The sequence below is a fragment of the Mycothermus thermophilus genome (genome assembly GCF_041956435.1).
Source record: "Mycothermus thermophilus strain CBS 625.91 unplaced genomic scaffold VTJ04scaffold_7, whole genome shotgun sequence".
Lineage (NCBI taxonomy): Eukaryota > Fungi > Ascomycota > Sordariomycetes > Sordariales > Chaetomiaceae > Mycothermus > Mycothermus thermophilus.
In genome coordinates this window covers 1218503-1235224 of record NW_027191433.1, presented here as the reverse complement: position 1 = coordinate 1235224, position 16722 = coordinate 1218503, and the positions used below count along the sequence as shown (strand labels likewise).

Here is a 16722-nt window from a genome sequence, read left to right as displayed (position 1 = left end):
CCCCATATTTTGTCGTCATGCCACAGAATAAAGAATGCAGGACGCCACCATGCAGAAAGTCCCAAAAAAAGTGTCAAACAAGCCCGCTAATGCTCGTACCCGGCACCGCGTTGCCAAGGGCTCGAGTTGTTTTGTGCCCTGAACGCTGGGCCGTAAGGGTTGTTGCTGTTGTTGTAGTTTGCGGGCTGGCCGAACGGGCTGGCAGGCCGCGTGTCGGGGGCGCTGTACGCAGCACCATACGGGCTTATTGGCCTCGGCGGAGCGACGTACGGGCTCTGGGGCCGGTCGTACCGAGGCGGGCTGCGGGGCCCGTCGGCAGGGAACAGCGGCATGGCCGGGGAAGCGGGCCGGGTGTTGGAGAAGGTGCTAACGGAGGCGGAGGCCGAGGGCACGCCGAGGTGTGAATAAGGCTCGGTCTGACGACGCAGCGAGTCGGAGGTGATGGACTCGGCGTCGTCGTCGAGGTCGAAGCCGCTCTTGCCGCCGCGGGCGGTGGCAGCCAGGGCGTCAAGCTCGGTCGTCGTGGTCAGATGCGTCTGGGACTTCATGAACGAGGTACGGTCGTCGGCCATGATCTGGTAGCGACCGTCGGGGTTCTCGCGGAAGAAGACGAAGATGGTGCTTCCAATGAGCATGAGCAACAGGACCGTGGCGAAGACGGCGTTGACAACCCAAAGGACGACACCAACGATGCCGGTGACGAGAGGCGGCTGGTTGAAGACCTCGGTGAAGATCATGACGAAGATGGAGTTGACAAAGTTGATGGCGCAGATGGCGATGTTGAAGGAATTCGTCTTCTTGTCCATCCAAGGGCGCAAAACGCTGGCCCCAATGAGGGCGGCGGCCTCGACGATGAGCAGACCGACGGCCTGGACCGTGCTCGAGTGCTGGCCGAAAGCGATAAACATGGCCTTGATGAGCGTGTAGACCACGGTGGGGACGATGAAGTAGTAGGCGGAAGCGCGGAACTGGACGTAGAGGAAGCCCCACTTGTTCAGGGCCTGGGGGTCCGAGAACAGAATGTAGGCCGGGTTGTGGTGCATCAGGATGGACCGGCGGGCGATCATGATGACCTTGTAGGCGGCCCAGCCGAGGGTGATGGTCATGCCGAACAGGAAGAAGATGGCAAGGACGAGGATGGCGGGCGAGTCCTTTTGGGTGAATTCCCAGAAGGAAAGAATGGTGATGGCGGGGTAGCCGATGAGGGTCAGGCGGAACATGATGCCCTTGAGGACGGTGAGCCAGCCGTTGCGGAACTCGAGGAAGCGGTCCGACGGCATCCAGTGCTTGCGCACGGCCACCTCGCACAGGCCCTTGAAGGCGGCGACGCAAGCCGCGGTGAGAATGACGAGGACGATGAAGAAGATGAGACTCGTCATGAAGAGGTTGGTGGACTCGATGTGGGCCTTGAAGGCGACGCGCTGGATGCCGTAGACGATGAAGCTGCCGGACTCGGTCTGGATGTTGGCGCGCTTGGCGAGGGCGGCTCCAGCCTCCGCGACGGCGCGGGGCACGTAGGGGCCGAGAGAACGCCGGGCGAGGTTCATACCAGCAACGGCCACATCCACAGCGCGCTTCTCGACCTGCACCGACACGCCCTTCAGAGAGTCAAGCAGGACGGCAGCGGTGCCACCCGTGGCGCGCTGATACCAGGTGATGGCGTCCTGCATAAACTCGAGGCTGATAATGCCCATGCTCCACTGGAAGTCCTGGGTCCAGGCCATGACGATGGGGGGCAGGGGCACGCCCAGGAGGCCGATCATGGCCTGGGCCTGGAAGTAGCCAAAGAGCGACAGCGAGTTAGCGGCGATGTGGGCGGCGGCGTTCTGGTGGCCGAGACCCGAGATGATGGCCGAGGAAACGAGAGCCAGGGCGGCAACGATGGCGGTGGCCCACTTGACGCCGAGCAGATCGACCGTCTTGCCGTTGGACACGTCGGCCTCGACGCAGGCGACGCTCTCGCCGGTCTCGGTCATGTTGATGAGGACGCGGACCTTGGCGTCGATGTCGGGGAAGGTGTAGGCGATGCCGGGCAGCATTTCGAGGGCCTCGGGCTCGACGGGGAAGTTAAAGTTGAGAGGGATCTTGCCGGCGTTCATGGGGCAGAGACCCGCGAGGCCGATCTTGCAAGGGTCGACCTTTTCGTGGAGCACCTCGAAGCCATAGGCGGAGATGAGCACGTCGAACATGACATAGCCGGTGACGGAAGAGACGGCGACGATGTCGACATTGGCGACCAGGGTGCTGGGAGTGAAGACGACGTTGAAGAGACTGGCTGAGAAGCCCGAATTCTCCTGGCACGAGTTGAGTGAGTGAGACTTGAGAAGCATCTCGGCGCGGGCGGGCGCGACGAGAGAGGCGAGCGACGCCGCGAGGGCGAGCGGTTTGGACCACCACCGCATTTTGGTTGATTTCGAGGAGTGTAAAGTTTTGTAGAGGGAAATGCGCGAGGTGTCGGTCGGCGTGTTTCTGTTTGTCGATTTCCTGCGACGAGACGCGACCAGACACTAGAAAAAGCAGCTCACGAGGATCGGAATTCTGTCATGGGCGAAAACAGCTTTCTCTGAGAAGCCGAGCTGCCGGGGCACAAGAAAGAAGTGAGAGCAGTCTGAACAAAAGGGCCTCGATCCGGGACACAATGGCTGGATGTGGCTGTGGTTTGTGGTGTGTCGATCGGATTCGTGGCGTGTTCTTTTTCCGAAGCTGCAAGTGTCGAAAGCCGAAAAAGAGCGCGGGGTTGCAAATAGGTTATCGAGAGTCGAAATAAAAAAAAGCTAAAAGGAACGGACGGCGAGTCGCCTGGTGTTGGTGTTGAGGAGTGTGAGTTGGAGAAGATGGGAAAATGCGACGGATGACGGGAAAGTGAGGAGAGGCGATGGGGAGAATGGGGGATGGGGAGGAGGACACAGGCGAGACAGGCCCTGACCAGAACAGCGAGGGAACAGGGAGCGGGCGCCAAGGTACAGTTCGTTAATGCAGACGGGGAGATGAACAGGGGAGAGTTGAGGGGGTACAAGAGGGTTGGCGGGGAGTTTGGTGGGAGAGTCAGGTACTGTCTTAGCAGTCCGGTCTGTGCACGCTGGCGGCCGTCAACAGTTGCACCTTGTCCCGAGTGTTTCAGGAGGGAGCGGCCGCTGTAACGATGCAGCCGTTTTCCTGTCTTCTCTCTCTTGCTGACTCTTTTGCCATGCAAAATCCAAGAAATCCAAGAACCCCCCAAGCCCTTGGCCGACGCGGCAAGCAAGGCCTGGAACCTGGCCAAGTTTGTGGTCAAGTCGGCCGCAGACTTCTCTCCAGTCAGATGCTTCGGAGCGGTTAGCAGCAGCGCGTGCTGAGGCGCTTCAGCAGCCAACCAGCAGCCATTGACAACATCGACAGCATCGACAGCCAACGACAGTGAGACTCTTGAGAGTCAGCCACAGCAAAGCACCTCATTGCAGAAGCCACATCGGGGACGCGTCGTCTCATTTCTTGATTTCTTAGGCCAAGGAAATGGAACGTGACGGCGTCTTCCATCCTTCTGCACAGCCCCCCTCGGCCCCGTCGGGACGTGAGATGTGGATCTGGATCTCCCTGTCCGTTCCTTGTCAGCGTTTCGACGCTTGTCTCAGGACACCACCCTGGAGCCTGGAGTCTGGGGCAGAGGACAGAGAAGGCGGTGTTTGCTTCGGGTTGGAGTGGTCTTCACTTGGTTTGCAAGTTTGCCATCTTGTTGAACTCTCTTCTCTTTGCTGATCTTTAGCCTGTTCAAGATTCCAACCGCCAGCTGCACAAGCCAGTCTCGATCCGGCTTGACTCCGTCTAATTTTACGCTAAAATGCAATGCATGAACGGCTCCCTGGGCCGTGTTCCTGCGTCCCTGCGTGGACCCCGCAAGCCGCCGTTGTGCCAAGATGCTACCACAGATGAGGCCAGATGCTGATTTGGGGGTATCTTGTTCCACTGTCGAACATTGTCCACTTTTTTGTGGAGTGTGAGATTGCTTCATTGTGTGCCTGTTGAACATGAGCAATGGCTGGCTATGGCAGGTTCAACATGTCATCTCTCGCGGTGTGATGGTTACGGACAATAGCATGCTGTGGCTGTGGCGTGGGTCACCCGGGATCCGAGATTGCCATGTCAGCCACATGCTGCGTGATGATCCTGCGTGACGACTATGAACGGAGATCAACCGATCAGCAACCATCATGAATACGACAGTTCTTCGTGAGAAGAAATTCTTCGGACGAAGAAAAGTCCCGTGTCGAAAATGCCGCTGACAAAGGCCATAACATTGACTTGGGCCGAGTTTGTTGCCAGCCGCATTCTCTCAATCCATCGTTAACTCAGGCTCAACTTAAGATTGTATGTTGATTTTGAAAACCGACAGGTAGTTGCTCATCTCAAAGCAGCTGTGGTGAAAGAGAAGAAAATATCTAATCCAATAACACACAACCACTCAGAAGAAGAGACTTAACCCCTTTCTGATAGGAAATACAATGAGTGTCTGTCTCAAATCAACGATGCTCTCCAATCACTTCACGCCGTCTTCTCACTGCCCATCCCTCTCATTATTGCACCTGTATCGAGACATCGACTCACCCCCGAGTCTAAACGTGAGACCACAAAAGAGTCTTAATACAACTCAGAACCAACAAAAGCCAGCAAAACCCACTCAACCCAATCCAACCGACTCACCAACCTAAACCGCCTCCCTACATCTCAATCCCCACCTCCCTCTTCACCGCCTCCCCATTCCCATCACCCATCCCGATACTACCTTCTCTCTCCCCCTTCCCACCCAACCCATTACCCTCACCCTGTACTTTCCCATCATCCCCATTCACCACTCCAGTCCCCGTCCCAGACTCCGAACCAGACGCCGAATTCTCTCCCGCCGCCGCCGCAGCAGCCTCCCGCTGCTGCAAAATCATCTTAATCTTCTCCTCCATCTCCCTCTGCCGCTGCGCCATCTCCCGCGCCCGCTCCTGCGCCTCGCGCTCCCGCCGCGCTTTGGTCTTGGAGCTCCCCGACGGCGCCACCCCCGTCATCAGCAGCGCGGAGTCGTTGGGCGTGAAGTTGACGAACCCGTCCTGCGAGGCGGGCGCGTTTTGAGACTCGCGCCGGGAGGTGCCGCGGCCGCTGCTGGTGCTGGTAGGTTGGTGATGGTGGTGGTGGTCGCGGCTACGGGAGCGGGAGTGGGAGTGGGAGGTGCTGCTGCCGGTCAAAGAAGACGTGGAGGAGGGCTTGGTTGGGCTGTTTCTGCTGCTGTGTTTTGTGCTACCGCTGCCTGGTTGGCGCGGGGTTTTGGAGGTACCGCTCCGCGTGCGATGGTGGTGTTGAGGAGAAGGTTCGGGCATGGGCGGGAACGGGGTGTGCGGGTTGAAGAAGGCCGCCGCGGACATGGCGGTGGTATTGGAGATGGTGGGGGTTGTTGGGAGCAGCGGGCTGAGAGGGTACGCGATGGCCGGGTTGAGCGGGGAGGAGACGACGGATCCGGTCGCGGCCCCGGCAGAGGAAGGGGATGTGCCGGGGAGGAAGGGATAGGAAGCTGCTGCTCCTGCCGCGGCGACGGCGAGGTTGACGTCCATGTTCAACCCCATGCCGTTCATGGTGAGCATGTCGGGCATGTTGAGAGACGTCATGGGCATCATCCCGGGAGGTGGTGCCGCGAGACTTGATGAAGAGGTGATCGTCCGACGCCGGGTAGGTGAGCTGCTCGTCGGGGAGCTATCCCCGGTCATTGCGGCCGCGGCAGCCGCTGCAAGGGCGTGGTTGTACTGGTGATGCAGCGACGTGGATGAAGACGCCCTCCTCGCCGCGGTCCAGCTCTTCCTCTTCTTGATGGCTGCCTCGCCAGCACCTCCTGACCCCCCGGCCTGGTGTAGCGTCTGCATCGACGCGCTGCGGCGATGGAGCATCCTCCCTCCCGCGCCGGGTCCGGATCCAACCTCGCCAGCGGCAGCGCGACCTGATCGAGGTGAAGGCGACACCGACCGCAGTCTCCCCGCGCTGCTGCTGCTGCCACTGCTGCCGCTGCCGCTCACGGCGCGGCCTTTGCGCGGAGACAGACCGGGGCCGTACGACGAGAGGTGGCGCATCCCGGAGGAGGGGGCGCGAGGCGCTTTGGGCCGGGTTCGTTCGCGGATTGGGGTTGTCGCTCCCACCGCCGCGGGGCGGACTGGGGACGAAGAGGAAGTGGTGGCTTCTGGGGAAATGGTAGCCCCGGGATGGAGCATGTCCAGTGGTTGCTGAGGTATGTGGAGGAGGAGCGAATCTGGCGCGCAGCACGTTGCTTGATTGGCGGTTCCGTCTTGCGATGAAGCTGTCGTGGCGATGGTCGGATCGTTCGGCGGCGGCGGGTAGAGGAAGTTGCCCCCTCCTTGAGTGCTGCTCTGACTCTGCTGGTTGATGGACCCCTGCGTGGCCGCGCTCACGGCAGACAGCGGATTGGCGTCCGTGTCCATTGTGTCGATGGGATCCCACCAGTCGGTGGTTGTGTCGAGGAAGTAATTATCTGAGCATACCCAGAGGGTTTTCCCGGCCGCGGAGGTGGAGGATGGAACAGCTGGAGCTGGCACGCTCTGTTGTTGTTGTTGCTGCTGCTGCTGCTGCCATGCCTCCATCAGCGGCGTCAACAACGGCGTCTGGGGACCTCCAGCAACCGAAACCGGAATCTGAGGCTGCAATGTCGCCGTCACAAACGGCCCGCTGCTGTCAAGAAAGCCCTCCCGAAGAAAAGCGTCTTCCAAAAACCCATTCACAAGGCTAGCCTCGGCGGCGGCAGCGGCACTTGGACCGCTGACACTGCTCACAGCGCCAGCTGGGTTTGTGCCGGATTCCGTAACGGCAGTGGCCGGTTGATTGGACATCCCACTACTCGTCAAAAGAGGCGATGGCAGCTGCGGCGCCTTGGAGAGATTAAGATTCGGCGGACAAACAACCGCCCCGGGACGACCAGTACGCGCCGAGCTGCCGGACTGGCTTGCGGCGAGCATCTGTGCGGTTGACAACATGGGCGGCGCGGAGAGCAGGCCGTTGGTGCCCGCCTCCTCCTGCTTGGACACGTCGCTCTTCTGCTGCTGCTGTTGAAGCCGCGCCGCTTTGCTCATGCCCCCGCCGCCGTGTAGCGTCGCGACGGCCTTGTTCCTGATCTTGTTGCAAAACGCCTGGAGCCTGCTGCTGCTGCTGCCGCTGCCGTGAGCGGCCACCTTGCGCGGACTGGCGCTCGACCCGTTCTTGTTGGACGAGGACGAGCAGGACGAAGAGGGCGGTGATGCCGGCTCGGACGCGGAGGTTTGCGGAACCTGCGGGCGTGGAGATCGCATGGTCAAGCCCTCGAGCTTGAGAAGCTCCGAGTCCGAGATGGAACCGCCGGCGTACGAAAACCCGTCGAGGTCCATTTCGGAGGCTGCCCGGAGGAAAGGATGCATTTGATGTTGGTGATGAGGATGAGGAGAATGGATCGGGGGAGACAGGTGTTGCTGGCTCTGTCTCGATTTCAAGATCGCCGCCGGCTCGGAGCCGTTCTGTTGAGAAGGCTGCTGGATCTGAACCGCCGGCGGTATCAGACGCTGCTGCTGCTGCTGCTGCTGCTGCTGGGAGGTCTGGTGACCGAGGGGCCGAGCTCCGTTGGCGGCACGAGGGGGAGCAGCTTCGAGACAAGCTCCATCCGGCAGCATGAGCTGCGCAAACGCGAGCTGTGGCGAGACGGATAGCTGTTCTTGCTGCTGGTGGTGATCTCCGGATAGCATGGCATCACATAGGTCCTCGAACCCGCCACCCCCTCCTCCTTCCGCCGGTGCCTCTGCGTCCGAGTCGCCCTCCATGTTGAGGAACTGGTCAAAGAAGACGGCCGACCCCACCTCGGCTGCCGCGTCTTGCCAGCAGAAGCTGCCCCTTTCTTTGTTCACTGCCGACGGCAACCCGCCGGCCGTGAAGGCCATGTCCTGGACGCCGGCCATTGTCGAGGGCACACGAGTTCTGAGAAAGAAGTGGTAGTGGTGGTGGTGCTTCTTGTTCTCTGGGCCGATTGTCCCTGAGCTTGTGAGGGTGGTAGCGGTGGTAGTGATAGCGGTAGATAGCCCGCCTGCGAAGAAGGGAGCTATCTCTTTGCTGAGGAGCGCGGGCGGGAGAGGTTGTTGTTGGTGATGTTTGCATGACCCTCGGCTGGAGATCCAGGGGTATGATGTTATCGATGAAAAACAACTCCTCCTCTGCCACGGCAACAGAAGGCATGAGGAGTCAGCTCGTGGCAGGATGGGGGAATGAGTTACTGAGTGGGGGGAACACGGGTCCAAGACATTTGTATACAACCGTCCTGCCCTGCCTCTAATGCAGGTACCGTAGGGCACCGGGCATGCCTCCACACCGAGGAATTGCTGCGAGAGAGGCACCTTGCAGCAGATCTCGCATTCCAGACCACCACTATCACGTACAGTCAGTCCCCAGTTGGCTGCAAGTCTAGCCACCCCCCTCCCTCTCTCCCACCCCTGCCATGACGAGCTCGAGTCTCCGATGGTGGTGAGCAGACGAGGCATCCTTGGACAGACATCAATGGCCCCAACCTGGACCCCATGGAACAAAGAAGGCTTGTCTTCGCGGGCTTTGTTCTGAGCCCTCCATCGTCACGGCGGGGTCGAGGATGGTTGATGCCGAGCAGGGCTCGTCCGGGGAGACCATCCATGACACAAAGAAACCGTTTCTCGGCGAGCTTGTCCATTGGAATGCACGAGCCAGCCGACGGTCGCCCGGCTTGCTCCGGCACAATGGCATTTCTTCCTATCCCTAGCTAGCTGAGCTGCTCCGAGCTCAAGACAAAAAAGAGGCCAAGTTCTGAGGCGGGGTCCCGGTGATGGTGTGTACAAACATGGATACTTTGGGCATCCCGACGAATAGTACTTGGGCCTCTGAGGATTCCGTCACATGATGGCGTCAGAGGGGTAAAAATGTCCGATTTGCGGCTCTGACGCGCCAAATAAAGGGGGGGAAGGGCCGTTCCCCGGTCATCCCTTGAACTACGGTACAAGCCTCCTGCAGGCAAACATGGCGTTTCCTGGAGCACAACAGACGCCACAAGCACAACAAGCGACGAAGGAGGGCGCCTCGTGTATGTGAGCGCGCCACACCGGTTGGGCGACTACATGGCGGGAATCATGCATCTCAGATTTGCGTTGTGCAGACTATAGATGATATATGGTATTGTGTGAGCTTTGTACAGAGCGGCAGACTCGGGGCGTCCTCGGCCCGCCGTCAAAGGGAACAATAACTTATACACAGGCAAGAGAAGGTTAGATAACAAGGAAACAATAATAAATGTAATGAAGATTGGACGAGATTGTCCCGGCCTTGAATAAGAACGGCCATGGAGTGTGCAACCAGCGAGAGCTGTGGCGCAAGTCTAAACGCCCGGTAGCCTTTCCGTGGAATCCTCAAAACCCCTGACCAAAACCTCCCCCGAGTTTGAGTCCCAAGATGCAAAGCAAAGAGATGATGCAACCATGCCCCGGTGTGGCCCAATGTTTCCAGTGTCCAATATCCAAACCGGTACCAGAACGCCATGTATAACCCTCCAAAGGTTCATATGCGAGACAGAGAGATAGAGAGACAGCGAGAGTCGGGGGAGAGAGAGAGAGAGACAGAGCGAATGCGTGTGACCAACAGGTGCCAAACAACCTGTGGCACAAAGAAAAAGACAAAACAACAGGGTATAAAACGAAGAGCAACCACCCCCCCACAGTATCAATCTCGAATGAGAAAAACATGGAGAAAGAAAACAAAGGAAATAATCCGTCAGGCAGTCGGTCCACCCCTCCCCATTTACCTCCCGTCAAGCGGAGGGGGCAACATCCTCTCGGACCTCACGGGTGGCAGAGGCGGGGGCGAAGACGTCGGTCCAACCACCGGCGAGTGCACCACGCTGCCGGCCACCGACTCCGAACACACGCTCCAACGACACGACCCCACCTCGCTACCCTTGTCGGATTTGTCGCCCGAGTACTTGTGCCTCTTCCGCATCCTGGGCCGATTCCGCACAACCGTCTGGCACCGCAGAGCCGCGTCAATTGATGCGCGATACCGCAGCGACACCCCGCCGACCGTGTATTTGCGCATCAGCCCGCCGGTCGCGGGATCCCGGGAGCGTTGGGAGAGGGCGTCGGAACCGAGGTCGGTGATGCCGCGGGCGAGCAGGCTTCGGATGTGGGCGGCGTTGGATTCGGGGTCGAAGGTTGCGTCGTTGTCGACATCGTCGGGAACGAGGTATTCGCCATCGGGAGTGGGCATCGAGAAGGTCGGGTCGGGTTCGATGATGCCGGTGATCGTGATGGTGGTCGAGGTGCTCGGAGTTGTTGGTGGTTGAGATGATGTGGTGGTCGCAGTCGAAGGTCTTGGTGTCATTGTAGGTGCTGGTAGTGGTGGGAGCGGTGGTTGTTCCTGTTGTTGCTGCGTCGGCTGTTGAGCCGGCGTCGTCGTAGTTATCTTGGATATCCCTGATGACCCAGACGACGGCGCCGCGCTGCGCACAGTACACTGCTCCTCATTCTCGATGAACCCCTGGACTCGTGGATCCAACAGGCGAGTGCTGGACCGGCTGCGTTTGAGGGGACCGCTCGGCTTCCGACGAATCCTCTTCACATCCCGTACGCGCCTGTCACCAGCAGGTTTCTCGGGAGCCGCAGAGGCAATGTACGACTCATCAACCTCGATAGGCTCGCCAGGAAGTGCGACATACTCCTCGTCGATTTCGATAGGATCCTCGCTCTGAAGTCCTCCGTACCCCTCATCCACCTCGATAGGCCCAGCAGCACCGCTGCCCGTTGGCGGGTTGAGGTACGCCTCGTCCACTTCAATCGGTTGGTCAAAGGGGACCGGCGGGACATGCGTCCATGGCCTGGAGAAATTCCGATAGGATGGACGAGCCAATGATGACGGTAAGTCACGGCGTTCCGGAGAACCGAGCGCCGGGCCGGTCCAGCTGCGGAATGACCGAAGCGAAGGCATTGATGGCGGAGAGGGCAACACTCCCCGAGGCTCGTACGTCTTTCGTTTCTCCTGTTCCTGCTCCTCAGTCACGGACTCGGATGACGATTGCGGTGATGAACTGCGCTGTCGTTTCTGCTGGGCTGGACGACGAAACTCGAACTGCTCCTCAACGTGGTTTGGGTGATGCAGGTCCTGCTTGCTCAGTTTCCGTGCTAGCTTCTCCACGACGCGGCCCGAGACAGGAGCTGTGGATGAGTCAAGAGAGGATTCTGATGACGTGGACACGTCGTCGTGAGAAGGTGGTGGCCGAGATGTCATGTTGTGTCGTTGCTGTTCTTGTGTCACCGGTTGTTGGTGTATGAAGGACGCAGGCCCATTCGTGGCGGACGATGATGTCTTGGGAGGAGATAGAGGGGGTTGTCCCGTCTCTGAACTGGCCGACTTGGCATCATCATTGTCCTTCCACGCGGCGCTGGCCCAGTCCCTAGGCGCAGCGCGCGCGTACATGTTGATGGAGGCAAGGCCGTCGTGTTGATGGACTGCGGCCTGTCTGCCGCAGGTTGAAATGGCCGTCGATCTGTTGACGTTGAGAGTGCGATGTTACACAAGATCCAGGAGGAAGGATGAAAGAAGAGAAAATCGGGGGACACGGCAGTTGGTTTTACAGACACCAGCAGCACGGCGACATGGAGCGTCGGCAGCCGGGTGGTGTGCTGAGGAACCAGAAGAAAGGGAGAAGGCTTGGCGAGCACCGACGGCAGCCAGCCAGTCAGCCAGCGAACCAGCCCTCTGGTGTGGTGCTCCGTCGGGGAGCTCGGAGATCGGGGCTGCGGTCCGGGGGTGTTGAGGAGCTAGCTAGCTCTTGGGCCAGCGAACTTGGCGTGAGGATAGCCTAGCGTAGTTTCAGGCGTGGTAGAGTCCAGTCCAGGAGCTCGGGTCCGTCCGCGACACTGTGGGACGAAGCCGTCCACGCAGAGAAAAAAGAAGAGCTGATCAGGCCAGGGCACGGCGCAGATCCGGCTGTCGGGAGACCCGCGGCAACGGCACGGCAGCGAGAGGACTGGCGGATGGCAAATTGGCAGGCCACGACCCGAGCAAGTGTTAAAGGACAGGGGCACGTAATAATGGCTCAATGTACAGTACCACAGTACGGCGCCAAAATGCCGGGGGAGGAGAGTGTTGCTGGAACGGGCAGCTGGCCGTAGTGGGCTCTGTAGTCGACACCAGCGTTGACGATCAAGGAAAAAGGAGCGTGTGGTGAAGTGAAGAGGGAAGAAGCGAAGACCACCTCGAGTGGAATTGTTGCGTGCGCACAGAGCAAGGCGCTTGACACCCAACCGCCCTAGTCTCGGACCAGCAAAGTCGGGTCTTGTCGTTCTTGGTACTTGGTGCTTGGAGCTTGATTCGACCACCCCCAACGTGGTTGAGTGCTCTGCAAATTCACGGACTTTGCACATCCACGCTCCCCTACACTATGTAATTACTTATCCCAAAAGAATTAAAAATCTTGGATGGATTCGCCGCATTCCACTTCCATCATCCAGCAACGCTAGAGTCAAGGCAAAGTGGAATTTGAGCACAACCGAACCCAGCAGCGCGGGCGAACTGCTGGGGAACCTGGATCCCGGAAATGGCGACCCCTCACTCTTTTAGCGGGTTTGATTGGCCATCTGCACGACTGGTCCATTGGCAGGCGGGCGCGTGGGACCCGACCCCCTCCTTCGGCGCTGCCCTGCTGCTGCTCGTTGCTGTCTTGGGCGGCCGACCCAAATTCTCGGAGCTCAGCCAAGCAACGAAGGACCTGTTGGGTCCAGTCGCTGACAACGTAGGTTCGAGGCCACCTAACGAGAGCGCGTCACTCACCAACTCTTCACTCGTTGGTTTCACCTCATCGATGCACCAAGACTGGACTCATCAACCGCGAGCTTGACACCGGGGAGTTTTACTCATACATGTCCAGGGCATCCCTGACGCTGAATTGACGCAGCGCCGCACAAAGCTGAGGTGCCTCGAGTTTTCGGCGACAAACAACGTGACCGAACAGAATGCGGGCGGTCTGGCACCGAACATCAGGCTAGCCCGGGCTCCCCCCTGTCTCGCCTGTCCAATCAGACAAGCAACCCTCGACCGTCTTGTTTGGGTTTGGGGTCCTGTCTTTCATGTTGGACACCCGACGCTTTGGGAATGGCCCGTGGTTCCGTTTACGTGATGGGCCGTTCCTTCGACGTCTTGGCTTTCTGTCTGCGTGTCTTGAACCAGCCCCGTGGCGGTGGCTCTCGATTCCCGGCCCAATGGCATGACGACTCCCACATTGCCTGTGTCCCAGGGTCTTGGGCCGAGTCGTCATCTCCCGGCAGGCATTTTCGACCCCTCGGTCCCGACAAAAGAGACGCCCCGATCTGACAAAGCATAGGCGTCCTCGAGGCGAGACGGGCCTCACCAATCAGCAATCAAGCAACCTTTTTTCTCACCTCACTCTTAACCCTAAACTCTACCTGGCCGTCTCGCTTCCCTCACCCTGGGTCAATTTTCTTTTTTTCTTCCATCGCTCAGGTCACATCGTCCCGACCGATCTGGTGAGATTGCGTCGAGTGATCTGGGGTTAGTTATCTCGACGATTGGCGAGTCAATCTCCCATGTTGCCTCAACCAGGAAGGTCGTCACGTTGAACACCGCAAAAGAAAATGCTCATTCTTAAAAGACCCTCATCCTCATCACTAGTGACCGAACCCCAGATTCTTCGCTCAACCTCAGGATGCGGCCTCTGAAAAAACAAAATCCCAGCATGCTGTCTCTCTGCAAAAGGCATCGCGCCCGGCACAGTGCGTGTGGTGAAAGCCCCAAGAACTCCCGGCTCCCAGCGCGCACTGGATGTCCTGCCCGTCATCAGTTCTGTTGCATTGATCCGACACCGCCATGCCTCTCCGTTTCATGCCCCAGAAACAAAACCCAACAAAGCCTCCATGGTGCACATGAGAGACGTGTCGTTGGCGGTTCCGTCCCATGCGTACCCCGGACGTAGAACTTTGGACGGAATTCTTCTCGGTACCTACTAGCCCCAGAACCCGTGGACTAACTAACACCACCAGTAACCAGGAGGTCGGGTCAAGCTGAATGGGTTGGGGTTTTGCTTTGGATCCGGGGCCCTCCGGCTGAAAAGAAGGGCGGTCTGTCGCTCCTCTTCCCACGGGACACGTTTGATGAAACGCGGCGTCGCCGCGCATGAAAGACGCGTGAAAGCCGGGCGCCCACGGGGCTCGTGCTCTGCTTAGCTCCGGCTCGTCTCCTTCCTCCCCGGGCCGTTGGCCTGGCGGGCAGTTTGCATGGTTCTCCGATTGGGCACCACACCTCCGGGGATTGGAGAGCTAGGGCGGCATGATAGGGCCGATACGGCGAGCTTTTGGTATTTGGGTTCCCCAAGTTGAAATGCTATGCTGGCGAGCTGCTAACTCGGAAGGGCATCGGTCTGATGGACGGTTACAAATGCTGGTCTGCTACACCGTGAGTGGCTCGCCCGCTTGGTTTGAAGCATTGACGAGCTGCTTATGAGCAGATGATTAAGACTTAACACACACGGTAAGCGATGAGCAGAGTCAACACGCCAGTGAAGCCCATCGTGAGCTGGCGGTGGAAATGAATGGTGCTTCTTTCGGCTGGCCGACGTGGAGGAATTTTTCTGAGTTCATGCCATTGGACGCCGGCTTGCCTCATCAGCTGCAGAGTGTCGGCTGAGAGGTTTTTTTCTTTTGTTCATAGGTTGAGGCAAAGATGAGGCGCACTGAGGCGTGCTGATGAAGCTCAGCTGAGCTCCCCTGGCCTGAACCTCGCAGATCAGCCGGTTTAAATCCCAGAAGGGATACACAGTAAGAAGTAGAAAAAAATCACGAGAATCACCATGATCAAAAACGGAACATACAGAAAAGCTTCGTGTCGATTCAGCACCATCCAATTTTATCATTGAGATCATTGAGTGAAATCTCACCATGATGGCCTCGGTCACATGTTCTGAGTGAGCGGCCCATGCCAAGACTTCAACGGCGATGACAGGGGCCAAGAAATTCTCAAATCTTCCATCGTGAAGTCAAACCAGACCTCAACTTCAACTGAGCTACCAGCCCGACTTCAGCCTACTCAATTCCCTCAATCGCCACCGCCATGGCCACCCAAGCACCAGCCCAGCGGGCTATGGCCAGCCTGCGCACCGTGTTGGTCAGGGTCAATCCAACGCCAGCAACCCTCTCAGAACGCCGCGCTATCTTGCAGGTCCTCAAGCAGCGTGGCCAGGTTGAGGTCTTCAAGAAGATGCATGTGCGTAGAACCCTCCCCCCCCAACAATGACCACGACCAATGCTGACCCAACTCTTCCAGGACCCCTCCCACTTCATCTCCATCGTCTCCTCCCCCGAAATGGCCAACGACCTCTGCCAAACCAGTCCCTTCCAGTTCGACTACGTTCCCCAGCAACGCCCTCACCACCCAACTCCTCCTGTGGCTGCTCCGGACGCCAAGAAAACTTTCTACGTCAAAATCACCCCGTCCCCCGAATACCCGCACAAAACCCGCATCCGCGAATCACCGCTCTACGGCCGCTGGCCCGAACACGACGGCATGCTCTGGCACAACGACTCGCTGCCGAAAGCCGTGCTGGCGCGCGAACTGCCGCGGGACATGGCCCGCCGCGGGCTGGCGGATTGGGAGGGCTGCGGCCAGAGAGAGGACTCGGGCGAGGACTCGGCCGCGGCGGTCGCTGCGTGGTTGGAGAGCAAGAAGGATTACGTGGCCGCGAGGAAGCTGCGGAGGGAGAGGGAGGGGAAGTGGGAGAGTTTGGTGGAGATGTTTCGGGAAGAGTGGGAGGAGGAGAAGGATGACGGGCAGGAGGGGCAGTGAAGATGGTGGTGCGGTAGGCCAGCGAAGCTGCCAGATGCTCACATCGGTGATAGATGATTGGGCTTTGGCTTCTTTGACGGCGTTGCTAGAGAGCTTGGATTCCCCATTGATGCGACGCTGCGCTGTTGGTCATGGTCCGCTCGGGACAGGGTGACCCGAGGGATGCAGATAGTGCGCATTCAATGACGGTGCCAGGGCGATCTGCCGGAGATGCCGCCGCTCTTTGTGCGCCGCCATGTGGGAGAGCGGGACATGCCGGCCGACTGCCAAACGCCTTTGTTGTGTTGATTCGGAGTCGGGTCCGTCGGTGGAAGCTCAGTCAAAGAAGGGGCTGCTAACTGGCTGTGTTGTCCCAGCAGCGGATCTTCTCTGGGCTGCGGCCAACACGACGAGGCCGCTTGCACAAGCCGGTCGTGTCTCAAGCCCCTCCACTCCATCGACTGTATCCAGCTCGTCACCATCGCATCCAGCCATGTCTGAGATCCAAACAAGATGTTTGATATTTTCAGGCGCCTTTTTGAGCCGGCCAAACAGACCATGCCGTGGGATGAGCCAACAACCAGTACCTGGTATCGGCTTTTCTGCGGCACCGATATACGAGTACGAGAACCAACAAACGCATCCATCCAGACAGTGCCTGCAAGATGACGGTTTGGAGCACATGGCCGTCCCTGGCAAGGTCACAGCCGAGATGCACGACACGCAGCAACAAAAGCCGGACCCCAGGTTCGAGAGCTGCAGCCACCCCTGTGTCGGGCAACCGCCAAGGCCATTCCACGACGTCATCCCGTGCCGACGACACGGATGGCGGCATGGTTCGTACAGCAAGAAACACATGGCAATAGCTTTTTTTATCGTGATGATATTGTATGA

General features: G+C 58.9%; 6 protein-coding genes across 6 annotated transcripts; 2 read left to right on the top strand and 4 right to left on the bottom strand.

Moving 5' to 3' along the window:
* Positions 1-86: 86 nt before the first annotated feature.
* On the bottom strand, positions 87-2402 carry VTJ04DRAFT_9998 (uncharacterized protein; the record flags this gene model as incomplete). Its single annotated transcript, XM_069368605.1, has 1 exon — positions 87-2402. The coding sequence occupies one exon, from the start codon at positions 2400-2402 to the stop codon at positions 87-89; it is 2316 nt and encodes a 771-aa protein (XP_069214733.1).
* Positions 2403-4694: 2292 nt separating this feature from the next.
* Positions 4695-7943, bottom strand: VTJ04DRAFT_9997 (uncharacterized protein; the record flags this gene model as incomplete). The annotated part of the gene is made up of 1 exon (XM_069368604.1): positions 4695-7943. The coding sequence occupies one exon, from the start codon at positions 7941-7943 to the stop codon at positions 4695-4697; it is 3249 nt and encodes a 1082-aa protein (XP_069214732.1).
* A 1855-nt stretch (positions 7944-9798) lies between these two features.
* VTJ04DRAFT_9996 (uncharacterized protein) lies at positions 9799-11469 on the bottom strand (the record flags this gene model as incomplete). The annotated part of the gene is made up of 1 exon (XM_069368603.1): positions 9799-11469. The coding sequence occupies one exon, from the start codon at positions 11467-11469 to the stop codon at positions 9799-9801; it is 1671 nt and encodes a 556-aa protein (XP_069214731.1).
* A 1123-nt stretch (positions 11470-12592) lies between these two features.
* On the top strand, positions 12593-12944 carry VTJ04DRAFT_9995 (uncharacterized protein; the record flags this gene model as incomplete). The annotated part of the gene is made up of 2 exons (XM_069368602.1): positions 12593-12787; positions 12867-12944. The coding sequence occupies 2 exons, from the start codon at positions 12593-12595 to the stop codon at positions 12942-12944; spliced, it is 273 nt and encodes a 90-aa protein (XP_069214730.1).
* A 2173-nt stretch (positions 12945-15117) lies between these two features.
* On the top strand, positions 15118-15849 carry VTJ04DRAFT_9994 (uncharacterized protein; the record flags this gene model as incomplete). The annotated part of the gene is made up of 2 exons (XM_069368601.1): positions 15118-15270; positions 15331-15849. The coding sequence occupies 2 exons, from the start codon at positions 15118-15120 to the stop codon at positions 15847-15849; spliced, it is 672 nt and encodes a 223-aa protein (XP_069214729.1).
* A 179-nt stretch (positions 15850-16028) lies between these two features.
* Positions 16029-16663, bottom strand: VTJ04DRAFT_9993 (uncharacterized protein; the record flags this gene model as incomplete). Its single annotated transcript, XM_069368600.1, has 2 exons — positions 16029-16325; positions 16448-16663. 2 exons carry the CDS (start codon positions 16661-16663, stop codon positions 16029-16031), a joined length of 513 nt encoding a protein of 170 aa, XP_069214728.1.
* Between the last annotated feature and the right edge of the window lie 59 nt (positions 16664-16722).